General features: G+C 49.0%; 1 protein-coding gene across 7 annotated transcripts in view; it reads right to left on the bottom strand.

The window, feature by feature from the left end:
- Positions 1–432: 432 nt before the first annotated feature.
- Positions 433–26,186, bottom strand: part of TLE2 (TLE family member 2, transcriptional corepressor) — a 45,567-nt gene continuing 19,813 nt past the window's right edge. For 3 of the 7 annotated variants that reach the window (XM_079960574.1, XM_079960576.1, XM_079960580.1), the window contains 12 exons: positions 23,363–23,464; positions 21,923–21,967; positions 18,810–18,950; positions 13,935–14,070; positions 12,283–12,443; positions 11,463–11,539; positions 9,324–9,573; positions 7,807–8,054; positions 6,335–6,482; positions 3,593–3,743; positions 2,972–3,048; positions 433–1,088 (listed from right to left, as the gene is read on the bottom strand). In XM_079960574.1, the coding sequence (XP_079816700.1) occupies positions 981–1,088; positions 2,972–3,048; positions 3,593–3,743; positions 6,335–6,482; positions 7,807–8,054; positions 9,324–9,573; positions 11,463–11,539; positions 12,283–12,443; positions 13,935–14,070; positions 18,810–18,950; positions 21,923–21,967; positions 23,363–23,464 (1,644 nt within the window). In that variant the 3' untranslated portion in view covers positions 433–980. Of the gene's footprint in view, positions 1,089–2,971; positions 3,049–3,588; positions 3,744–6,334; positions 6,483–7,806; positions 8,055–9,323; positions 9,574–11,462; positions 11,540–12,282; positions 12,444–13,934; positions 14,071–18,809; positions 18,951–21,922; positions 21,968–23,362; positions 23,465–25,773; positions 25,791–26,186 lie in introns of all 7 variants that reach the window. The other 4 variants (XM_079960575.1, XM_079960578.1, XM_079960579.1 and 1 more) reach the window with 4 other exon arrangements.

Here is a 26,186-nt window from a genome sequence, read left to right as displayed (position 1 = left end):
ACTCCACCCCCCAGTCGTTCTTAGACTCCTTATTGGGTGAGCAATGCAGCCAAGCAACACAGTTGGAGCCTCCCTCCTCCCTGGCCAGCAGGGAGGGGGGAGGGAGGGAGAGGAGCTGCTTCCTTTGAAACCCAGGAAATTTAAGGGACATCATCAATAAGGGACAGCAGCGGGACATGGCGCTGGGATAAGGGACTTTCCCGCCAAATAAGGGACAGTTGACAGCTATGCTCTCTGCGACTTTTGAGCCAGTTCTTCCAGTTAATGAACGGTGGCTGCTGCTTCTGCGGCCGATCGCGTCGGGGATTTATTTAGCGGCGTGCAAGGGGTTGAGCTGGATGAGCTCTGAGGGTCCCTCCCGACACTGATAATCCATTCTGTGATTGCTTCTTCCCCTTACCCACGCCACGCGGACCCACAGATCTAGCTGCAGTTTTCCAACACGTTTAATTAGGGGGCGATTTAAGACGGCCGATTTCTTTAGCACACACCAGAGGAAAATGTCGGTGGTGCTTTTAAACGTCCGTCTGGTGGGAAGGGGCTGGCAGGAGACGTAGAGAAGGGCAGCGGTTGGGCTCTCTTGCTTGTCAATTATAGTGTGGGGAAGGGGAAAATCTCCTTTGCTCATGGGGGGTGAAGGTTACAGGGAGACCCCTCTAGGTGAGCAAAACTGCTTAGGGACCCCTTGATTCCAGTGCAGCTTCCTGAGACCGTTCGCCGCTGCTTTCAATTTGAAAAAGGGAGGTTACTAGTCCTCATGAGGCGGCAAGCAACGTCAAAAGGGAAGAAGATCGCCGGATAGGATTTCCTGGCCAAGTCTCCGTCCATCAAGTTCATGGCTGTCAGAGGGAGGTGGGAGCAAGGGGCTCCGGCTGGGGGAGGGAGTCCGAAAAAACAAAGAAAATTACAAGGACAGTCAAGACGCCTCCTTCCTTCCTTCCTTCCTTCCTTCCTTCCTTCCTTCCTTCCTTCCTTCCTTCTCAGTACACCAGTTCATAAACGGTGGCCTTCTTGTCTCCCGATCCCGTCACGATGAATTTGTCGTTGGTCGAGATGTCGCAGCTCAGCACCGAAGATGACTCTTTGGACTGCCGAAGGAAAGCAAAGGGAGAATTCTTAATTTCGTGGCTCGGAAATGCGAGCGTCCTGCCTCGATTGGGACATTTTTGACCCGGCGTTGTGTTTCCAACGGGGGACAGCCGTGCGCCTCCTACAAACGGACATTACCAGTGCCGGATTTACGTATAGTGGTACCTCGGGTTAAGAACTTAATTTGTTCCGGAGGTCCGTTTTTAACCTGAAACTGTTCTTAACCTGAAGCGCCACTTTAGCTAATGGGGCCTCCTGCTGCTGCCGCACCGCCGGAGCACGATTTCTGTTCTCATCCTGAAGCAAAGTTCTTAACCTAAGGTACTATTTCTGGGTTAGCGGAGTCTGTAACCTGAAGCATATGTAACCCGAGGTACCACTGTATAAGCTAAACAACTATAGCTTAGGGCCTCACTCTCATGGGGGCCCCAAAATAATTTAAAGGGAGAAAAAAACCACATTTCCAAAATATAAGATAAAAAAACAAACGAAATAAAACCTACACACAGCAACAGTGTTTTGTGTTGTGTAGGCTCCTATGATGTAAGTCATGGGCCCCCCCTGCTAGCCTGCTCCCTAAAATATCCCTGCTTTGCTCCTTTCTATATATAGGGTGCTACATTCTGCATGGACTGGTTGCATGGCAACATGGGCAAATGGTTTGAGATACCTATTAGGTCCATCAATTACCATATACAGTGGTACCTCAGGTTACAGACACTCCAGGTTACATACGCTTCAGGTTACAGACTCCGCTAACCCAGAAATAGTGCTTCAGGTTAAGAACTTTGCTTCAGGATGAGAACAGAAATCGTGCTCCGGCGGTGCGGCAGCAGCAGGAGGCCCCATTAGCTAAAGTGGCGCTTCAGGTTAAGAACAGTTTCAGGTTAAGAACGGACCTCCGGAACGAATTAAGTACCTAACCCGAGGTACCACTGTATTCAACACAAAAAACAGCGACAATTGGTTGTTGGCAAAGTACGGCTGGACATATAAAGGGCCCCATTAGCTTCAGTAGCTGAGGGCCTCATCAGACCCAAATCCGGCCCTGGACGTTACATAGGTCAAACAAACTTGTAGAAACTCTGATTGGTTTTTTTTTAAAGCATGGAAAACTCGCTTCCGCGTGTGAGCAAACCGCTCAGGGATGTGGTTGGTGGAGTTGAGAGGGAGCGGCCCCCCCTCCATGTTAAGAGCCCCTCTGTGAGAACAGGTTGCTGGACCAGACGGGAGCCACATGCAAGGTCCTGGATTCAAATCCCCCCTTGAGCAGCGAAGCTCACTTGAGGCCGCCTATCAGACTAGCCTACCCCAAAGGGTTGTTATGAGGATAAAACAAGAGAAGGGAGTTGGGATATAAATGAAATATATAAATCGGCGGTCGCCCCACACCCTGAACCCCTCTGGAACGTGTCCAGAGGAGGGCAACCAAAATGGTCAAAGGCCTGGAAACGATGCCTTATGAGGAACGGCTAAGGGAGCTGGGCATGTTTAGCCTGGAGAAGAGGAGGTTAAGGGGGGATATGATAGCCATGTTCAAATATATAAAAGGATGTCACATAGAGGAGGGAGAAAGGTTGTTTTCTGCTGCTCCAGAGAAGCGGACACGGAGCAATGGATCCAAACTACAAGAAAGAAGATTCCACCTAAACATTAGGAAGAACTTCCTGACAGTAAGAGCTGTTTGACAGTGGAATTGGCTGCCAAGGAGTGTGGTGGAGTCTCCTTCTTTGGAGGTCTTTAAGCAGAGGCTTGACAACCATATGTCAGGAGTGCTCTGATGGTGTTTCCTGCTTGGCAGGGGGTTGGACTCGATGGCCCTTGTGGTCTCTTCCAACTCTAGGATTCTAGGATTCTATGATAGCTCCAGCCCCCACCATACCTGAAATATGCTTGCACCGTAAGGTGTTCGCCAGGCATTGAGGAGATTATCTTTCCCTGTGCTGATAAACCATTTTCCTGTAGGGAGAGAGAGAAAGGGGGAGGCATTGGCGGGTTCAGAGCCCAGAAAGGATCTTCCTTCCTCTTCTGGCAAACCAGAGCAGCGCACGGAAATGCCGTTTACCTTCCCGCCGGAGTGGCACCTATTTATCTACTTGCACCTCGTGCTTTCGAACTGCTAGGTTGGCAGGAGCAGAGACCGAGCAACGGGAGCTCACCCCGTCATTGCGGGGATTCGAACCACCAACCTTCTGATCGGCAAGTCCTAGGCTCTGTGGTCTAACCCACAGCGCCACACGCGTCCCTACCTCATCTTTAGCAGTTTGCATATAAAGAACCCTGGGAATTGTAGCTGACTCCTCGCGGCGCTACAATTCCCAGCGGCGGCAGAAAAGCTCCTTTTTCCTGCTCGCTGGGTGGGGGTCCAGAATGGCGGAAATGGAGACCCAGCAGCAGAAATCGGAGGGGGTGTTTCCCGACTCCCTGAAACCGCGGACCTCCACACCGGCGGGCTTAAGCTAAACTGGAAGCCTTAGGGCAGGGAGACGGCTCACACACCTACCACAGGACGCAAACTTGAGAGAGAGGACGCAGCTGTCGTGCAGGTGGAGCTGGTATTTCTCCGACTTGGTCACATGAAGTATCTCGACGTGGCTGCTCTCCATCCCCACGGCCAGCCACTCACCCGTGGGGCAGTAGCCCAGGGAGAAAATCTGCGGGCGAGAGTCAGGTCATTGCACGCAAAGAAAATAATGTATAAAAAGGTAAAGGGACCCCTGACCATTAGGTCCAGTCGTGACTGACTGAGGTTGCGGCGCTCATCTCGCTTTACTGGCCGAGGGAGCCGGCGTACAGCTTCCGGGTCATGTGGCCAGCAGGACTGAGCCGCTTCTGGCGAACCAGAGCAGTGCACAGAAACGCCGTTTACCTTCCAGCCGGAGCGGTACCTATTTATCTACTTGCGCTTTGATGTGCTTTCGAACTGCTAGGTTGGCAGGAGCAGGGACCGAGCAACGGGAGCTCACCCCGTCATTGAGGGGATTCAAACCGCTGACTTTCTGATCGGCAAGTCCTAAGTTCTGTGGTTTAACCCACAGCGCCACCCGCATCCCTCCTATTATCATATAAATAAATTGTTTATAAATAAATAAGTAAATAAATTATTATATAAATAATGTATAGATGGCATTTAACACCATCAAAATTTGCTGAAATGCGTAGGACAAGATCTCCAACGAGTGTTGCTAATGTAAAGGAAAGGAAGGCACAGTCGAATATCTACTTACCACCACCTTATTATTATTATTATTATTATTATTAAAAATTTTCTTGAGTTAAGGAAGCATGTGTAATGTCTCTCGTATTTTTTCCATGTAACATTTTTACAAATCAGTTTCATTTGTTGAGACATTGGGGGGCGAGAGTTGGGGGGGTCAGGTGGTGATGTTTCTATTTTGCTTAATGTATGTAGGGTTTGGTGTTGGCGTTGCTTGTGCTGTTCACTTGTGTTCCTTTGGTGGTGAGAGAGGTTGGGGTTGGCCCAGGGTGTGGCTATTCACTTGTGGTTGGCTGTGGTGATCTTTGTTTTCGTGTGTGAGTGGGGTGGGTGGGTGTTTTGGATCATTTTAGCCATATTGATTTGTATGCTGTTGGTGGATTATTGTCATTGTCTTGTTGGGCTGTGTGTGTGAGCCATACCGGGGTGAAGGCGTCTTCTTCTGTTTGTCCCCGTGTCAGTTTCAGTTTATTGGTTAATTTTTCTAGTAGGGCTGTTTCCCATGGTATTTGGTACCATTGGTCCATGCTTACTCCTGACAGGTCTCTCCAGTGTCTGGTTATGGTGTTTCTGGCTGCTGAAAGTAGGTGGGTTATGAGTGCTTTGTGGTGTAAGTGGGCATTGTTGTCTTGGAAGATGTTCAGATGGGCCAATTCTGGGGTGATGTCTAATACAGTGGTGCCCCGCAAGACGAACGCCTCGCAAGACGGAAAACCTGCTAGACGAAAGAGTTTTCCGTTTTGGAGGTGCTTCGCAAAACGAATTTCCTATGGGCTTGCTTCGCAAGACGAAAATGTCTTGTGAGTTCCTGCGGGTTTTTTTTCCTCCCCCCCCCCTTTTCTAAGCCGCTAAGCCGCTTAACAGCTGATCCGCTAAGCCGCTTAACAGCTGATCCGCTAAGCCGCTTATCAGCTGATCCGCTAAGCCGCTAAGCCGCTTATCAGCTGATCTGCTAAGCCCCTAAGCCGCTAATAGCGCTAATCCGCTAAGCCGCTAATGGGCTTGCTTCGCAAGACGAAAAAACCGCAAGACGAAGAGACTCGCGGAATGGATTCTTTTCGTCTTGCGAGGCACCACGGTACTTGCTTAGTTATTTTACATAATTCTCGTATGGCTGTTGTCCAGAATAGTTGGATTTTGGGGCACTCCCACCGTCGTTCCAAGTCGCGACTGCGGCAAACCTGGAAGTAACCGGCGGGTCTGCCGCTGTCTGCCCATGCGCAGGAGCGGTGATCGCCGTTCACACATGTGCAGAACCAGGCGATCGCCGTCCGCGCCTGCGCACAATGGCGCATCTCCCAGCGACCCGTTTCGACCTCCCGACAGACTTCCGGAACGGATTATGTTCGCAAAGTGCCGTATTTTTCGCTCTATAAGATGCACCAGACAACAAGACGCACCCAGTTTTCGGAGGAGGAAAACAAGAAAAAAAATATTCTGAATCTCAGAAGCCAGAACAGCAAGAGGGATCGATGTTCTGGCTTCTGGGATAGCTGCACAGCCTGCATTCGCTCCATAAGATGCACACACATTTCCCCTTACTTTTTAGGAGGGAAAAAGTGAGTCTTGTAGAGCAAAAAATACGGTATCTTTTACCGTATGTGGTGGACTTGTAAAGTGGAAACGGCTTTCTGGGAAATGGTATATACAGTCATACCTCGTGTTACATTTGCTTCACGTTGCGGCTTTTCAGGCTATGAATGCAGCAAACCCAGAAGTGTTTACTTCCGGGTTCGCTGCACACACACACACAGAGAAGCGATCTATCGCGATCTTTGTGCATGCGGAGAAGCGGTCTACCATGCTTCGCGCACTCGCAGTGGCGGCGCTCTACTTACAGACTTTTCAGGGTGCGAACGGCACCCTGAAACGGATCGTGTTCAACAGCCTTGTTGAGCGCTGTGAGGCAGGGGAGAAACATTTCCCATTGAACTACTTCTGGAATGTGCCAAGCAAAGGGGTGATTTTAAACAAGTGCGTTGTGCATGTCACATACCCAGCCGACCCCCCCAACCCCCCAAAGCTGACCTGAGAGCTGAAGTCGTGCTGCTGTAGCTGGCGCCCTTCCCGTAGGTCCCAGCACCGCACAGTGTTGTCTAGGCCCCCAGTCCAGAGCTTGGTGCCGTAATTGGAGATGTCTATGCAACTGGCGCCGTCCGTGTGGCCCTGGAACTGCCTGTAAAGGAAGGGAGAAGGGAATCATCCTATATCCCCGGAATGACAGATTAGGCACGTTGGAATAAGCGATCCGCTGGGTCTCGCACAGCGCTGGTCCTTTGAAGGCCCAATAGATAGCTGAACTTTGGGCCTTCAAAGCACCAGGTGCTATTTTCTGAAAGCATTCAGAACCCCTGGCTGGCAAATGAAGCAGTTCTGACTTATGGGTCACCCCTGCATCACAGAAGAATGGGCTGGGTCTTGCACACCCTTTGAAGCCCAAATAAGACAGCTGAACTTTGGGCCTTCAAAGCACAGTGTGCTATTTTCTGAAAGGAAAGGAAAGGGAGGGGGAAGGAAGGAAGGCTGTTCTCAGAGATCTCCAGGGGTTGCCTGAGGATTTGACTTGATGATTCTAACGTTTTAATCTTGCAAACTGCTTTGAGGATTTCCCCACCCACACACCCTACAATTAAGAGGCACATAGGTGCCAACTCCTCTGAAACGCTATATAAATCTCGTGAAATAAACAGATACAGTAGTGCCTTGGTTCTCAAACACCTTGATACCCAAACAACTTGGAACCCAAACACTGCAAACCCGGAAGGAAGTGTTTTAGTTTGCAAACTTTTTTCAGAAGTCGAACGTGTTCCATTTTGAGTGTTACACTTCCGATTTGAGCGTTACACTGAGGTCTGCCTGCTTTTGCTATTTATTTTGCATTTTTGCGGCTCTTTTGTTTTTGTGACTGTGTGGAATCCAGTTCAGCTACTGATGGACTGACTGTGTGACTGCAGTACATTGTTTATTACTTTCATTCTATGGATCAGTGGTCTCGTCAGATAGTAAAATTCACGTTAAATTGCTGTTTTTAAAAGTCTGGAACGGATTGATCCGTTCTGCATTACTTCCTATGGGAAAGTGCGCTTTGGTTTTGGAACGCTTTGGTTTTGGAACAGACTTCCGGAATGGATTAAATCTGAGAACCGAGGTACCACTGTAGAATAATGATTGCAGGGTATCTCAAGGTGTGCGCCGTTTATCCGGGTGTTGAGGATGGGAGGGCATTTCTGTTATGTACTGAAGTTCTCACCCTGGGCCAGCAGGGGGATACTGTAGATAGTTATGCAAATAAGGGATTGAAAGTGACGTTCAGTGATTGGATCGTTTTAGAAAGTTTTTACAGTTACGTTGTACTGGAGCTCTATATAAGCAGTTCTGTCCTGGCCTGTGAATAAACAAGAGCTGTTTGAAGAATCGCTGTGTCGTCTGATATGTTCACCCACAACTTAACAGTTTCGTGGATGACCGTGCATCAGACCTCGTTCACCAATAAATCTCACCTGACCATAGTCTGGTTCTGAAGGTCCCAGACCACGATGTTGCCATCGCTGCAGCAGGAAAAGCAGACCTTGGCATCGGGGCTGATGGCGAGGGCATAGCAGGCCGGGGCAGAGGACGTCAGCTCCGCCTTGATCCGCGGAGTCGGCGCCGCCAGGTCCCAGATGGAGAGGGTGCTGGCCTCCCCGCCCACAATCAGACTCCGCCCATCTGGGAGGAGTTTGCACGACCGGATATAGTTGTCCCGGTTCTGGGTGGGGAGACAAGAGGCAAGAGAATGACACAGGAGCAGGATGCCACGTCGCAACCACGAAGGTCTTTCGTTGGAGGATGGATGGTGGCTAACAGATTGAGGTTGAATCCTGATAAGACAGAAGTACTGTTTTGGGGGGGACAGGGGACAGGCAGGTGTGGGGGACTCCCTGGTCCTGAATGGGGTAACTGTGCCCCTGAAGGACCAGGTGCGCAGCCTGGGAGTCATCTTGGACTCACAGCTGTCCATGGAGGCGCAGGTCAATTCCGTGTCCAGGGCGGCTGTCTACCAACTCCATCTGGTACGCAGGATGAGACCCTCCCTGCCCGCGGACTGTCTGGCCAGTGTTGCATGCTCTGATTATCTACTGCTTGGACTACTGTCATGCGCTCTACGTGGGGCTACCTTTGAAGGTGACCCAGAAACTGCAACTAATCCAGAATGCAGCAGCTTGACTGGGGACTGGGAGCGGCCGCCGAGATCACATAACACCAGTCCTGAAAGACCTACATTGGCTCCCAGTACGTTTCCGAGCACAATTCAAAGTGTTGGTGCTGACCTTGAAAGCCCTAAATGGCCCAGTAGACCTGAAGGAGCGTGTCCACCTCCATCATTCTGCCCGGACACTGAGATCCATCTCCCAAGGGCCTTCTGCGGTTCCCTCACTGCAAGAACCAGGCAGAGGGCCTTCTTGGTGGTGGCGCCTGCCCTGTGGAACACCCTCCCACCAGATGTCAAGGAAATAAACAACTATCTGACTTGTAGAAGGCCCTCAGCCCTGTTTAGGGAGGTTTTAATGCTTGATGTTTTATTGTAGTTTTAATATTCTGTCGGAAGCCGCCCAGAGTGGCTGGGGAAGCCCGGCCAGATGGGCAGGGTATAAAGAAATTATTATTATTATTATTATTATTATTATTATTATTATTATTATTAAAACATCTCCACAAGATTCGCTCATGCACTTCTAAGCCTCATCCTCACGATTTCCTGCTGAAAACATTTTTTTGTACCCAGATATGGTGCAATTTTTTTATTTTTAGTTTGGCATGGATCTTAATGATTCCTTAAATGTTTTAAACTTTTTTATTTTAGCAGGCGGAGTTTCTTTTAAAAGACAGGAAGTAATAAAAACGGCAGCCGCAGTAGGCAACCATCTTGCAAGGACCACGAGAGCACCCAAGTCGTGGGAGACCCTAGGGATGCGCTTGGGAAACCGAGTCACGCAAGCCAACATGCACCCACACCCACATCCGTCCTCGTACGTACCAGGCAGTCCAGCTGTGCCACGGGGGTCTTGGCGCCCGGCTGGGCCACGTCCCACACCTTCACGCAGCCTTTGCCCCCCGTGTAGACGTGCTGCGTGGAATTGCTTATGGTGACGGCGCAGACCACCTCCCCGTGCGTCAGCGTGTGGAGCTGGCGGGCGTGGCGAGGGATGCCCGAGCCGATGAGGGCGTCGGGTGGGAAGGGCACCGGCTGCATCTGCCCGTCAGAGCTGACGTGAAAGGAGTACGCTCTGCGGGGGAAGCGGGGAGCAGGCTTTAGGTGGGAACGGAATGGCCAAAAGACCCCAGACCGCCATTCCCTGCGGGGTAAGGCCCCCCTCCAGGGGCCCAGGAAGGCGCCGTGAACTGCCATTCCCCTAAAATCTTTGCCGCCCTTGAACTAAATAACAGCACGACTTAAGGAAAAGTTCTGCACCAAACAAGGGAGACCTTGCAAAATGCTGTTGCGGCGTAGGCCTCTCCTGCCCGGCCAGCCAAGCCCTTTTCCTGTAAACTCCATTCCAGGCCTCTCTGCCACCCCCCAAAAAACCCAAACACAGAACTGTCCACACAAGGGAAGCTGCAAATAATAATGTTTGGGTCTGGAGCATAGCTGTCAACTTACAGATTTGAAAATAAGGGACCAGCAGCCTCAAAAATAAGGAATCAGCAGCCAAAATTAGGGATTTTCCAAGCACAGGTATGTTCGACTTCTGAGCCCCTCCGAGCGAAAGGCAGAAAACCCAGCCAGCAGCCAAATGAAGCCTCAAGCGGTGGTTCCCACAGCGCAGCAACCCGGCAAAGGGGATGCAGCAAGGAAAACCACCGTCACCTCTCCGCTGGGAAGCGCTGAGCAAAGGCGAGTCCCCAGGCAACGCGGCCGATTGGATCGGCACAAGGCATGCAAGCTCCACCCGCCCCCAGTCGTTCTTAGACTCCTTATTGGGTGAGCAACGCAGCCAAGCAACACAGTTGGAGCCTCCCTCCTCCCTGGCCGGCAGAGAGTGAGGGAGGGAGAGGAGCTGCTTCCTTTGAAACCTGGGAAATTTAAGGGGCATCATCAATAAGGGACAGCAGCAGGACACAGCACTGGGATAAGGGACTGTCCCGCCAAATAAGGGACGCTTGACAGCTATGGTCTGGAGAGCTGTGTTCTTTTCTCAAAGACTCTCCATGCCATTGTTCACAAGATATTTGGGGACCCCTAAGCACCATCACATAGCAGTGATGGAGTCGCAATCTGAAAATCATCCGGTGAGAAGACAAGAGGGTTTGAGTTTGCCCATCGGCCAGGAAAGTCCCAGGGCGACCTTAAGCCAGTCCCTCTCCCTCTCTCCCTAACCTACTTCGCAGGGCTGTTGTGAACCCCCATTTGTTTATTTAAGGCTAAACAGTTTGCATTTTGAAGCCAGCAGCGCCCAATGATCTTCCAAAGAAAGCAGGAGGATGAAAAAGCAGATGGAAATTCTCAATCTATTATTGTCGCATTGTAGTCTTATTAGACTGTACCGATTGGTGGGGTCTGCGTTGCTCCTGGGAGGGAGGAAGGAGGTCAAATGACACCAAGGTTGATTCAGAGAAAGAGTTTATTCTGCTCTCTGGATAGCAGAAGGCACTTGCGTGGTCAGTTCACAGCAAGTCCAAAGAAATGAGAAATTCCATGCAGTATATATATCCTCCAGGCACCCTTCCCCAGGAATCCAGCCATGTCAGCTTATACACACAGGTTGACATCACATATGTTCCTGCTCCGGTACTTTAAGACCCAGACGTCTCATCCCTGCTCTATTGGAACTGGCAAGGCCATCCATTGCCGTCACAGACTGATAAGGGAGAGAGCTTTGAGCACTTGTTTATACAGCTGGGTTTTGGCTCAAGAGCTCAAGTTAGAGCATTTTAGAAATGCTCCCTTGGAGGAGGAAAAATGGGGATTTGGGGTCAGTTTCAAACTGACTGCACAGAAACCCATTCCTTCAGCATCTGTTAGCTTCAGAGGCTCAAACATGGGAATGCAAAAGGGGGAGATTTTTAGAAACGGTTTATTGCCGTCGTTCCTTCGCTTTCAAGGCTCAGATTGCTCAATTCCAGCCCCGATGAAGCGCCCTCTCCCCATAGAGGCACAGGCCAGCCAGTTACTTACGGTTTGCCACCCGGAACTGAAGACAGGGAAGCCGAAGCGGTCGAAGCTCGTAAGTGGGGGTGAGATTCAAAGGCTACCTGCGGGCAGAATCAAGAAGAGGCGCTGCCAACAGGGAGAGGCTGTTGCTGAGTGGTTAGAGCACCCGCTTGGCACACAAACTCGGGCTCAGCCCTTGGGATCTGCGGCTAAAGAACAATAGAAAGCAGTGTCTGCCCTATGGAACTCCCTGCCACTTGAGAGGTTTCCCTCACTGCACTCTTTCTGACACTGGCTCAAATTCTTGGTCACACACATTTAGGAAGCCGGCACAAGCTTCAATCCGCTTCTCGCCTCTCGTTTTAACCCTAAATTATCGCTGTTGATTTTTCTTATCTTTTTTTTTGTAAACAGCTTTGAGGCTTTTGTTTAGAAACAAACAAATCACCAGAAGGTAAAGGGACCCTTGTCCATTAGGTCCAGTGGTGACCGACTCTGGGGTTGCGGCGCTCATCTCACTTTATTGGCCGAGGGAGCCAGTGTACAGCTTCTGGGTCAAGTGGCCAGCAGGACTAAGCCGCTTCTGGCGAAACCAGAGCAGTGTACGGAAATGCCGTTTACCTTCCCACCAGAGCGGTACCTATTTATCTGCTTGCACTTTGATGTGCTTTCGAACTGCTAGGTTGGCAGGAGCAGGGACCGAGCAACGGGAGCTCACCCCGTCGCAGGGATTCGAACCGCCGACCTTCTGATCGGCAAGTCCTAGGCTCTGTGGTTTAACCCACAGCACCACCCGCGTCCCATATATTTACTTGCGGGGGGTAAAAACAGCCTCTCAGCTTACCATGGGGGAACGTCCGTACAGAACCGTCCCACTAATTTGCGGGGAGAGGTGTATGCTGACGTACGATCGCGGAGAGGTGAGATCGCCGTTGAGTGTGGCTTGGGGCATTAGCCCGAAGGATGAAGCATATGAACTAGCCATGCTCAGTGGGCTCCGGAGGGCTAGGAAGAAAAGAAAGATGGGGGGGGGGGAGAGACTCCATAAAGCCGAATAGATTACATTATGCTGCTATTTTAAAGGTAAAGGTAAAGGTACCCCTGCCCGTTCGGGCCAGTCTTGACAGACTCTGGGGTTGTGCGCCCATCTCACTTAAGAGGCCAGGGGCCAGCGCTGTCCGGAGACACTTCCGGGTCACTTGGCCAGCGTGACATCGCTGCTCTGGCAAGCCAGAGTCGCACACGGAAACGCCGTTTACCTTCCCGCTGGTAAGCGGTCCCTATTTATCTACTTGCACCCGGAGGTGCTTTCGAACTGCTAGGTTGGCAGGCGCTGGGACCGAGCAGCGGGAGCGCACCCCGCCGCAGGGATTCGAACCGCTGACCTTTCGATCGGCAAGTCCTAGGCGCTGAGGCTTTAACCCACAGCGCCACCTGCGTCCCCCAAAAATATGGAACGCTTCACGAATTTACGTGTCATCCTTGCGCAGGGGCCATGCTAATCTTCTCTGTATCGTTCCAATTTTAGTATATGTGCTGCCGAAGCGAGCACTGCTGCTATTTTATTTATATGCAAAACAGGCTTCTGGGGCAAACCTGCAAAGGAGAAGCAGATCCGTGCAAATACAAATATAAATGCGGCTGCAAAATTGACACAAACCGTTTCCAAGGTACAGTGGTACCTTGGTTCTCAAGCTTAATCCGTTCCAGAAGTCCGTTCCAAAACCAAAGCATTCCAAAACCAAGGCATGCTTTCCCATAGAAAGTAGTGCAAAACGGATTAATCTGTTACAGACTTTTAAAAACAACGCCTAAAACATGAATTTTACTCTCTCACGAGACCATTGATCCATAAGATGAAAGCAATAATCAGTGTGCTATACCATAAAATAAATATTGTATTGTAGATGATAGAAATTAAAATTATTATTTTTTCTTACTTGCTCTGATTGTTCAGAGGGGGGGGCTTTAATCCATTTCTGCAGTCACACAATCAATCAATCAATCAATCAATCAATCAATCAATCAATCAGCTGAACTGGGTTCCACGCAGTCACAAAAACAAATTAACCGAAAAAGCCTCAGAAACAAAAACGCAAAATAGCAAAAACAAAAGTGCCAAACTTAATATGTTCCGGAAGTCCGTTTGACTTCTGAAATGTTCGGAAACCAAGGCCCGGCTTCTGATTGGTGCAGGCGCCCTGGAAACAACAGCCGACAGCCAAATCGGAGGTCCTGCTTCCGAAAAACGTTTGAAAACCAGAACACTTACTTCCGGGTTTTCAGCGTTTGAGAACCAAGGTACCACTGTATTCCAAACCAAACAACTCTGCGTTTCAGCCCAAAAGGGCATGCCTTAAAACATCGACAGTGGCGCACACTGGTTAAAGCATCAGACCAGGAGCTGAGAGATTTCTCTACACCTTTTTTTCCACTCTACTGGAAATTTTCAATAAAGTATAATTAAAAAAAAAAAGAATTGCACAAACGACTTACTGATGGCATCTGTGGTGGATGGTTTAGAGGAGACCAGTTGGAGTTGAGGGGCGCAGCTGGGACCGAGGCCGGGGGTCAGGGAATCGTGGGGCGGAGAGAGGCTGGCGGATTTGCATGGGGCAGGGTTGTCGTCATTCTATGGGGGGAAATAAAAAAGGGGTGTCCGTTTTAAGGAACAAGGCTCCAACCTCCAAGACACCTCTTGATGATGATGATAATAATAATAATAATAATAATAATAATAATAATGCTACAAGAAGCCAAGTTAGATGGAACCAGGCAGAGGGCCTTCTCGGTGGTGGCACCTGCCGTGTGGAACACCCTCCCACCAGATGTCAAAGAGAAAATAACTACCAAACTTTTAGAAGACATCTGAAGGCAGTCCTGTTTAGGGAAGGTTTTAATGTTTAATAGGTTATTGTATTTTAGTGTTTTGTTGGAAGCCGCCCAGAGTGGCTGGGGAAACCCAGCCTGATGGGTGGGGTATAAATAATAATATATTATTATTATTATTATTATTATTATTATTATTATTATTATTATTATTATACCCCGCCCTTCCCAGTTCAAAAACCGGGCTCAGGGCAGCTAACCACAAATTTAAAACACTTAATTATAAAAGCAGCATGAAATACAGTATAAAAACATGGATAACAGTAAAATTCAAAAATCAAAAATCAATTAGTTATTCCCCGGGGCTAGCTGGCTGAACTGGTCCTACTTATACAGTGGTGCCTCGCAAGACGAAATTAATCCGTTCCGTGAGGCTCTTCGTATAGCGGTTTTTTCGTCTTGCGAAGCAAGCCCATTGACAGCTTAGCGGATTAGCGCTATTAGCGGTTTAGCGGCTTTTAGCGATCAGCTGTTAAGCGGCTTATCAGCGGATCAGCTGATAAGCGGCTTAGGAAAAGGGGGGGGGGGGGGAAACCTGCAGGAACTCGCAAGACATTTTCGTCTTGCGAAGCAAGCCCATAGGGAAATTCGTTTTGCAAAGCGCCTCCAAAACGGAAAACCCTTTTGTCTAGCGGGTTTTCCGTCTTGCAAGGCGTTCGTCTTGCGGGGCACCACTGTGTATATATATACACACGTCACAAACTTGTTCTAAAGTACCGGCTCATATTTTCGTAAGGAGAAATATACAAAACATTGCAAAGTAGAGAAAGAGGAGAGTTATTAGTTATGAGATTGAAATGGAAGAGTGAAAGTAAGAAATGTATATTAAATGATCAGATTGGAAAGTTTTCAGAGGTGATTGATGGAAGTCAAAAAATTGGATAAGATGTAAAAGTAATGTTTAATTATTGTTGGAAATGATATGTTAAAAAACTAATAAGAATTTATATACAGTGATACCTCGGGTTGCATACGCTTCAGTTTGCAGACTCCGCTAACCCAGAAATAGTACCTCGGGTTAAGAACTTTGCTTCAGGATGAGAAAAGAAATTGTGCGGCCGTGGGAGGCCGCATTAGCTAAAGTGGTGCTTCAGGTTAAGAACAGTTTCAGGTTAAGAACGGACCTCCGGAATAGAATAGAATAGAGAATAGAATAGAGAATAGAATAGAATAGAGAATAGAATAGAGAATAGAATAGAGAATAGAATAGAATATAGAATATAGAATATAGAATATAGAATATAGAATATAGAATATAGAATATAGAATATAGAATAGAATATAGAATAGAATATAGAATATAGAATAGAACAAAATAAAATAAAATAAAATAAAATAAAATAAAATAAAATAAAATAAAATAAAATAAAATAAAATAAAATAAAATAAAATCTTCAGGGAATCAGGGATGAGTGGGTAGCCAAGATCTTGGGGGTGGTATGTGGAAGAATCGCAAGGGGCTTTCTGCCTCTTTCGCCTTCTGCTTTTTTGGTGGTGGCGGGGAGGTAGGAAAAGCCTTTTCGCCGCACAGCAGGGCTGTGGTTATTCAGGGAGCGGAGACCGTGCTAATCCGATTGAGCTCAGCCACTCACCCAGTGTGCATTTGGGGGGGAGAGTCTGCCCTCCAGCCTGTCTGGGGAGTTAGGGAGGGAGGGGGGGCGGGCTGGCAAATGAAGCCTTGAGGATTTGACAGGCGGATCAATGCCGTCTTCCTTCCTTCCAGCCACTGTCCTCCTCCCGCACTGATGTTTCAATCCAGAGAACGTGGCAGGTGGCGGGGAGATCAATAGGATATGCTTTTCCTCTCTCTCCCTCCGTCGCACTGTGTGTTTTAAACACACACACACACACACACACACACACACACACACACCGCAAGGAAAGGAGGGAGAGAGGCAGAAATGCAGCCTGCCAGAAAGAAAGAAAGAAAGAAAGAAAGAAAGAAAGAGAAGGAAGGAAGGAAGGAAGGAAGGAAGGAAGGAAGGAAGGAAGGAAAATAAGGGAGGGAGGGAGGGAGGGAGGGAGGGAAGAAAGAAAGAAAGAAAGAAAGAAAGAAAGAAAGAGAAGGAAGGAAGGAAGGAAGGAAGGAAGGAAGGAAGGAAGGAAGGAAGGGAAAGGAAGGAAGGAGGGAAGGAAGGAAGGAAGGAAGGAAGGAAGGAAGGAAGGAAGGAAAGAAGGGGAAGGAAGGAAGGAAGGAAGGAAGGAAGGAAGGAAGGAAGGAAGGAAGGAAAATAAGGGAGGGAGGGAGGGAGGGAGGGAAGAAGGAAAGAAAGAAAGAAAGAAAGAAAGAAAGAAAGAAAGAGAAGGAAGGAAGGAAGGAAGGAAGGAAGGAAGGAAGGAAGGAAGGAAGGGAAAGGAAGGAAGGAAGGAAGGAAGGAAGGAAGGAAGGAAGGAAGGAAGGAAGGGAAAGGAAGGAAGGAAGGAAGGAAGGAAGGAAGGAAGGAAGGAAGGGAAAGGAAGGAAGGAAGGAAGGAAGGAAGGAAGGAAGGAAGGAAGGAAGGAAAATAAGGGAGGGAGGGAGGGAGGGAGGGAAGAAGGAATGAAAGAAAGAAAGAAAGAAAGAAAGAGAAAGAAAGAAAGAAAATAAGGAAGGAAGGAAGGAAGGAAGGAAGGAAGGAAGGAAGGAAGGAAAGAAAGAAAATAAGGGAGGGAGGGAGGGAGAGAGGAAGGAAGGGAAAGAAAGAAAGAGAGAAAATAAGGAAGGAAGGAAGGAAGGAAGGAAGGAAGGAAGGAAGGAAGGAAAGAAAATGAGGGAGGGAGGGAGGGAGGGAGAGAGGAAGGAAGGGAAAGAAAGAAAGAGAGAAAATAAGAAAGAAAGAAAGAAAGAAAGAAAAGAAGGAAGGAAGGAAGGAAGGAAGGAAGGAAGGAAGGAAGGAAGGGGAGGGCAAAAAAACCCTCCACGAAAAGAATTATCACCACTTCAATGACCTCTGTTTGGGACGCTCTCCTCCCTGTCTAACCCAGATGGTACGCCAAGCCCCCCCCACCTCTGCAATTGCCCCTCAAGTCCCTCGCTCCCTGCAAGGTGGCACTAATAGCAATTAATTATACATTAAAATCCTCTGAGGAATCTCAAAGCTCCCCTGTGGACCACTAATTAACCGAGCCACGTGCCCCCCCCCGTGCATTTGAGGAGGGGGCTGGTTTGGGGGAGGGGGGAAGGCATGCACACACAACCAGAGGAGAATAAGGGGAGGGGGGCGACTCAGAAGCAGTAGGAGGCGCATCTCAAAATGGAACCCAGGCGTCTGGCTCTGGCAAGGAGGCGAATCTGCTGGACTGAAAATTGCAAAACCGGGACGGCTTTTGGATGGGTTTTTTTTGTGGGGCAGGGGGCATAAGGAAGAACAGAATAAAAGTTTGCGGGGTCAGAGATGGCAAAAAGAATATTGCACAGTGAGCAATTTCCTGCAGAAACGAGTTCCTTCTTAAGTAGAACACCCACCATCAGGGGCAGTCTATCTCTGGATAACACCCAGAAATAATTTATTACTTATACCCCGCCCATCTGGGAAACCAGGAGGCCCCATTAGCTAAAGTGGTGCTTCGGGTTAAGTACTTAATTCATTCCAGAGGTCCGTTCTTAACCTGAAACTGTTCTTAACCTGAAGCACCACTTTAGCTAATGGGGCCTCCTGCTGCCGCCTGAGCACGATTTCTGTTCTCATCCTGAAGCAAAGTTTTTAACCCAAGGTACTATTTCTGGGTTAGCGGAGTCTGTAACCTGAAGCATCTGTAACCCGAGGTACCACTGTATAAGTAAATTTATTATTATTATTATTATTATTATTATTATTATTATAGTGCAAAGCTGCTTTGCAGAAATGTGTGCATTAGGGGAAACGGCTCACGGAAATCCCTATGTTCAGAGCAAGTCACATCAAAACGCTGACAGGTTTTCATCAGAACTTGGGGGGGGGGGTAAAGGTAAAGGGACCCCTGACCATTAGGTCCAGTCGTGGCTGACTCTGGGGTTGCGGCGCTCATCTCGCTTTACTGGCCGAAGGAGCCGGCGTACAGCTTCCGGGTCATGTGGCCAGCATAACTAAGCCAATTCTGGCGAACCAGAGCAGCGCACGGAAACGCCGTTTACCTTCCCGCCAGAGTGGTACCTATTTATCTACTTGCACTTTGTTGTGCTTTTGAACTGCTAGGTTGGCAGGAGCAGGGACCGAGCAACGGGAGCTCACCCCGTCATTGCAGAGATTCGAACCGCCGACCTTCTGATCGGCAAGTCCTAGGCTCTGTGGTTTAACCCACAGCGCCATCCGCATCCCTTTGGGGGGGGGGATAACCTGCAACTCTGCAAACACGGAGAAGATTGGCGGGTGGGTGGAAAATGAGAAAGAGTCGTGACCCATTGGCCAACCCTAGATGGAAGAGACCCCAGATGTCTGAACTCCTAGATCGCAGCTGCCAGCCAGGGTAGACAACAGCCAGCTAGATGGGTTTGGCAAGCGATATGCACCCCGCTTTGCTTACCGGGCTCTGCTCTTTCGCTTTGAGGGGGGTGTCGCTCCTGCTGGACGGCAGAGAAGCTGGGCTGCCAGCGAGATCTCTCCGTCCTGGAACGACCTTCGTGCCAGATGCGCAGGGTGGACTGCCGTGTTCAGAAGAAGGGTCCTGGGCAAAAGAGACAGCAGGGATTGCAGGAAGGAAAAGGCAAAGTGCTCAAATGAATTACAGTGGTGCTCCGCAAGACGAACGCCTCGCAAGACGAAAAACCCGCTAGACGAAAGGGTTTTCCGTTTTGGAGGCGCTTCGCAAAACGAATTTCCCTATGAGCTTGCTTTGCAAGACTAAAATGTCTTGCGAGTTCCTGCAGGTTTTTTTCCCTTCCCCCCCTTTTTCTAAGCCGCTAAGCCGCTTATCAGCTGATCCGCTAAGCCGCTAAAAGCCGCTAAACCGCTAATAGCGCTAATCCGCTAAGCCGTCAATGGGCTTGCTTCGCAAGACGAAAAAACCGCTAGACGAAGAGAATCGCGGAACGGATTCTTTTCGTCTTGCGAGGCACCACTGTACTGCATTTTTCACTCTATAAGACGCACTTTTTCCCTCCTAAAAAATAAGGGGAAATGTGTGTGCGTCTTATGGAGCGAATGCAGGCTGTGCAGCTATCCCGGAAGCCAGAACAGCAAGAGGGATTGCTGCTTTCACTGCGCAGCGATCCCTCTTGCTGTTCTGGCTTCCGTGATTCAGAATATTTTTTCTCTCGTTTTCCTCCTCCGAATACTAGGTGCGTCTTGTGGTCTGGTGCGTCTTATAGAGCGAAAAATACGGTGCTTTAAAAAACCAAAAACTGGTCAATTCCAGTCCCTATTATTTCGTTCGTTCGCTTGTTCGTTCCTTAGTTCATTAAATTTGTTGGTCTCTGTGATGATACATTTTGCACATCACTTGCGAAGACAGGCAAACTAATGCCAGTGTACTGGAAGAAGCAAAGATCACCGGTGTCGAAGCAATGATTCTTCAACATCAACTTTGTTGTGCGGACGCCTGACGATCGTCTTCCAAAGCAACTACTCTACTCCGGACTTAAAAATGGAAAGCCTAATGCCGGTGGTCAACAAAAGAGGTTTAAAAGAAGTTTTGTAAGGAGAACTACAGTATATGAAGTGTTACAAAGTAGAAAACGATAGAGTTATTGGTTATGAGTTTGAAATGTAATAGGGAAGATAAGAAATGCATACTAAGAGATTAGACTGGAAAATTTTCAGACAGGATTGATGGAAGTAAAAAAAATGGCATAAGTATGTTTAATTACTGTTGAAAATGATATGTTAAAAAACTAATAGAAAATTTATATACAGTGGTGCCTCGCAAGACGAAAGGAATCCGTTCCGCGATTCTCTTCGTCTAGCGGTTTTTTCGTCTTGCAAAGCAAGCCCATTGACAGCTTAGCAGCTTAGCGCTATTAGCGGTTTAGCGGCTTTTAGCGGATCAGCTGATAAGCGGCTTAGGGCTTAGGAAAAGGGGGGGGGAGGGAAAAAACCCCGCAGGAACTCGCAAGACATTTTCGTCTTGCGAAGCAAGCCCATAGGGAAATTCGTTTTGTGAAGCGCCTCCAAAACGGAAAACCCTTTCGTCTAGCGGGTTTTCCGTCTTGGGAGGCGTTCGTCTTGCGGGGCACCACTGTACAGAACAAAAGAGGTTTAAAGACTCTCTCAAGGCAAATCTTTAAAAATGTAGTATAAACACTGACAACTGGAAAACACTGGCCTGCGAGTGCTCCAGTTGGAGAACAGCCTTTGCCAAAGGTGTCGTGGGCTTTGAAGACACTCGAACTCAGGACGCAAGGGAGAAACGTGCTAAGAGGAAGGCATGCTTGGCAAACCCTCACCGGGATCAACTCCCGCTCAGAAACCAATGTCCCCACTGTGGAAGGATGTGTGGATCCAGAATCGGCCTCCACAGTCGCTTATGGACTCATTGTTAAAACTGTGTTTATGGAAGGCAATCTTACTCGGCTACGAGGGATCGCCAAAGAAGATCTAGGATATAATATTGAAAAGGCTGCGTGGAATGTAGATATGAAAATCACAGCATGCTATACACTGAAACAAAACTCCCTGCCTCAGTAAACAGGGATGAGACCGCAAACCTGGACGGCTTGAAAAGAGAATCGGACAAATTCATGATCTAAGGATCATGAAGATCATGGCCACTGGTCCCATCACCTCCTGGCAAATAGAAGGGGAAGTAATGGAGGCAGTGAGAGATTTTACTTTCTTGGGCTCCATGATCACTGCAGATGGTGACAGCAGCCACAAAATTAAAAGACGCCTGCATCTTGGGAGAAAAGCAATGACAAACCTAGACAGCATCTTAAAAAGCAGAGACATCACCTTGCCAACAAAGGTCCGTATAGTTAAAGCTACGGTCTTCCCAGTAGTGATGTATGGAAGTGAGAGCTGGACCATAAAGAAGGCTGATTGCCGAAGAATTGATGCTTTTGATTTATGGTGCTGGAGGAGACTCTTGAGAGTCCCATGGACTGCAAGAAGATCAAACCTCTCCATTCTGAAGGAAATCAGTCCTGAGAGCTCACTGGAAGGACAGATCCTGAAGCTGAGGCTCCAGTACTTTGGCCACCTCAGGAGAAGAGAAGACCCCCTGGAAAAGACCCTGATGTTGGGAAAGATGGAGGGCACAAGGAGAAGGGGAGGACAGAGGACGAGATGGTGGGACAGTGTTTTCGAAGCTACCAGCATGAGTTTGACCAAACTGCGGGAGGCAGTGGAAGACAGGAGTGCCAGGGGGTCATGAAGAGTCGGACACGACTAAACAACTCAACAACAACAACAAAGGAGGGGGGGGCCCTTTTTTTTCCCAGGCGCCCCTCAGATCGTGCCATCAGTGATTTAAAAAAACCTTTGAGAAAAAGCCCACCTCGGTGTTGGGTGGGGGGCAAGCCCCGTGCCTTCCCTTGCTTCAATTTTTTATGAATATGTTTTTTAAAAGCACAGTCCTGCGCTAAAGGGGGGGGGGATAAACTCCATGACCCGCATGAATAATGCAGATTTGCTCTGCCGTATTTTGCCATCTTGCATAATTGAATTCTGCCTCCATCTCTGCAAACCAGGATGCCAACGTACCTCGTCCACGACCAAATTGTAGTCGCTCCTCTCCCCATCGCTTTCCTGCAAGAGAAGGGGGGAAAAGGGGGCAGGGTCCTTATGTGTCTCAATACCTCGTCGGGCGCAGCTCTCGAACCCAGCTCCCCAAAAAAGCTGGAGTAAGTTATATTCAAGAGTCGACCCGGCGAAAAGAAGAGACCTGAGTTAGTTATGGCCATTAACTGTGACTGGTCTATACGAGGGCAGGAGGGCTGGTCTATACGAGGGTCCCCACTGGAGGCAGGGATGAGAGTTTCCAGGGTCCCTTAGGGCGACAAGAATGAGAGTTTCCAGGTTCCCCACTGAAGGCAGGAATGAGAGTTCCCAGGGACCCTTGGGGGGCAGGAATGAGAGTTTCCAGGTTCCCCATTGGAGGTCCCCATTGGAGGCAGGAATGAGAGTTCCCAGGGACCCTTGGGGGGCAGGAATGAGAGTTTCCAGGGTCCCCATTAGAGGCAGGAATGAGAGTTCCCAGGTTCCCCATTGCAGGCAGGATTGAGAGTTTCCAGGGTCCGCATTGGAGGCAGGAATGAGAGTTTCCAGGGTCCCCATTGGAGGCAGGAATGAGAGTTTCCAGGGTCCCCACAGGGGGAAGGAATGACCGCTAAGCCGGTTTTTGACATGCCTTGAGCCTCGGAGAGTACTGACAACTTCGCATTCCACCTTTTGCTACCAGCCCCCCTCTAACGGATCCAGGACGACCGACACAGAGCCCTCCCCGTTTCCTTTAGCCCATGGCTGTCAACTTACAGATTTGAAAATAAGGGACCAGCAGCCTCGAAAATAAGGGAACAGCAGCCAAAATAAGGGATTTTCAGAACACAGGTGTGTTCAACTTCTGAGCCCCTCCGAGGCAAAGGCAGAAAGCCCAGCCAGCAGCCAAGCGAAGCCTCAAGCAGTGGTTCCCACAGCGCAGCAACCCGGCAAAGGGGATGCAGCAAGGGAAACCACCGTCACCTCTCCGCTGGGAAGCGCTGAGCAAAGGCGAGTCCCCAGGCAAGGCGGCCGATTTGATCGGCACAAGGCATGCAAGCTCCACCCCCCCAGTCGTTCTTAGACTCCTTATTGGGTGAGCAACGCAGCCAAGCAACACAGTTGGAGCCTCCCTCCTCCCTGGCCGGCAAGGAGGGAGGGAGAGGAGCTGCGTCCTTTGAAACCCAGGAAATTTAAGGGACATCATCAATAAGGGACAGCAGCGGGACACGGCGCTGGGATAAGGGACTGTCCCGCCAAATAAGGGACAGTTGACAGCTATGCTTTAGCCCTCACAACAACCTTTCAAGGCGAGTCAGTTGGCTCAAGGTTACCCAGCGAGTTTCGTGCTTGGTTGGGGAACTGAACCAGGGGTCTTCAGTGCTCTGGCCGCCATGCCGACTCCTTCCCGGGGTCACCGGGGCCGGATCCGGAAGCAACACTTACGTAGAGCCTCACCTCCTCCTTGCCCTCCTGCTTGCGTTTTGCTCCCGCATTGTCCAGCGGCTCTTCGCCTTGCAGGCTCTCGGGGGGAGACGCTGAATTGCTCTTTGGGGAGGAGGAAGAGAAGGAGAAATGCAAAATTTAATTGGGGGTGTCCCTGAGAGAGCAGGGTGCGAGAGGGGGAAGGAGGGGGCTGGGTGTTCATCAGTATGCCAATGATACCCAGCTCTACCTCTCTTTTGAATCAGAACCAGTGAAGGCGGTGAAGGTCCTGTGTGAGTGCTTGGAGGCGGTTGGAGGATGGATGGCGGCTAATGGATTGAGGCTGAATCCTGACAAGACAGAAGTACTGTTTTGGGGGGACAGGGGGTGGGCAGGTGTGGGGGACTCCCTGGTCCTGAATGGGGTCACTGTGCCCCTGAAGGACCAGGTGCGCAGCCTGGGAGTCATTCTGGACTCACAGCTGTCCATGGAGGCGCAGGTCAATTCTGTGTCCGGGGCGGCTGTCCAGCTCCATCTGGTATGCAGGATGAGACCCCCTCCCCCGCCCGCGGACTGTCTTGCCAGAGTGGTGCATGCTCTGGTTTTCTCCTGCTTGGACTACTGCAATGTGCTCTATGTGGGGCTACCTTTGAAGGTGACCCGGAAACTGCAACTAATCCAGAATGCGGCAGCTAGACTGGTGACAGGGAGTGGCTGCCGAGACCACATAACACCAGTCTTGAAAGACTTACATTGGCTCCCAGTACGTTTCCGAGCACAATTCAAAGTGTTGGTGTTGACCTTGAAAGCCCTAAACGGCCTCTGTCCTGTATACCTGAAGGAGCGTCTCCACCCCCATCATTCTGCCCGGACACTGAGATCCAGCGCTGAGGGCCTTCTGGCGGTTCCCTCATTGCGAGAAGCAAAGCTACAGGGAACCAGGCAGAGGGCCTTCTCGGTGGTGGCGCCTGCCCTGTGGAACACCCTCCCATCAGATGTCAAAGAGATAAACAACTACCTGACATTCAGAAGACATCTGAAGGTAGCCCTGTTCAGGGAAGTTTTTAATGTGTGATATTTTAGTGTATTTTTGGTCTCTGTGGAAGCTGCCCAGAGTGGCTGGGGAAACCCAGCCAGATGGGCAGGGTACAAATAAATAATAATAATAATAATTATTATTATTATTATTATTATTATTATTATTATTATTATTAATAGAGAGAGAAAGAGAGCATCTCCGGCATCAAAAACACTGCCTGCCCTCACGGAAATAAATTCACATTTTAGCGAGCGTTCATCCTAAAGTACCGTAGGCTTTTTATTTCTTGCAAATAACGAATGCAAGAGGAAGATAATGGACATTTGGGAGCTAGCTGACCTGACCGGAAGAGTCCGCGACCAGAAGGAGGAGGAGTACCAAGAAATTTAAAGACTATTTAGCTAAATATGTTCAGATAATTTAAATAGATTTACTTGCAAGCATCAGATTGGCCTAGGATTTAAATAAGTGATGTTGTAGAATATTACGGTTTAAAAAAAAATTTGAAAAGGAAGAAAGATGTTAATTGACTAAGTAAATTTTATGTGAAAATAGTTTTGGAAAACTGCTACAATGATTTATATGGAAACTCAGCCGGGGGGACCTGAGGAAGTCACCCAACAACGTTAACAAAAGTGGAATTATTACAGCCAGGATAAATGTTTGTTTGTTTTCTTTTCGATGTTTTCTTTCTATTTGCTTGTTATAAATTTGGAAAAATAATTGAAAAAAATGAAAAAAATAAAATAATGAATGCGTGCATGCATGCATGCATTTATAACTGATGCTTCCCCCTCGCATTGCTCTCCGTGGCACTGCTCTTGGGCCTGATCCAGAGGCTCCAGCTGGTGTAATAATAATAATAATAATAATAATAATAATAATAATAATAATAGTATATTACTTATACCCCGCCCATCTGGCTGGGTCTCCCCAGCCACTCCGGGCGGCTCCCAACAGAATATTAAAAACACGATAAAACATTAAAAACTTCCCTAAACAGGGCTGCCTTCAGATGTCTTCTGCAAGTCAGATAGCTGTTTATTTCCTTGACATCTGATGGGAGGGCGTTCCACAGGGAGGGAGCCACCACCGAGAGGGCCATTTAAGGCTTTCTAGGTCAGAACCAGCACTTTGAACTGGGCCTGAAAACTAATCAGTAGCCAATTGGATCAGGATCGGTGCAATATGCTCAGTCTTGCTCCAGTGAGCAACCCAGCCGCTGAATTTTGCACCAGCTGAAGTTTCCATACCGTCTTCCGAGGCAGCCCTACGTAGAACGCAGTAATCTAACCTTGAGGTTACCAGTAATAGAATATATTTTATGACACTTGAGTCACCCGGATCAGTACAAATGGGAGCAGATAGTCGTATCTATTGCAGAAAGGCTTACCCGACTCGAAGCGTGTTCTGGAACAGGCGAGCCCAGCCAAGAAGGTATTCAGATAAACGAGGGAGACACACAAAGAAACAAAGACATTTAGTTATACAAAAGCAAAAATATAACCGTGCGGTGATAACGAGAGCGTTGAGTTGCGGGCCAGGGAGGATCATGGGAAAACGGGGGAAAAGGCTATCGTTAATCCAAGACAGTGTCCAGATGCGAGTTTCGTTGTGATTCAACGCCAGCCCCCCAAAGGGGAGAAGAGAGGCACTGCTCCAGAGCGCAGAATCGTAAAGTTGGAAGGGACCTCCCCGCCGCTAGGGTCATCTAGTCCAAACCCCCTGCAATGCATGAATCTCAGCTAAAGCATGCATGTAAATAAAGGAGGTAGTGGGCCTCTGCACATGAGCAGAGAGCCTTTT

Source organism: Podarcis cretensis (genome assembly GCF_951804945.1).
Source record: "Podarcis cretensis genome assembly, chromosome: 18".
Classification (NCBI taxonomy): domain Eukaryota; kingdom Metazoa; phylum Chordata; class Lepidosauria; order Squamata; family Lacertidae; genus Podarcis; species Podarcis cretensis.
Note: the sequence above shows the minus strand (reverse complement) of the source record. Positions and strands in the feature narration are given on the sequence as shown.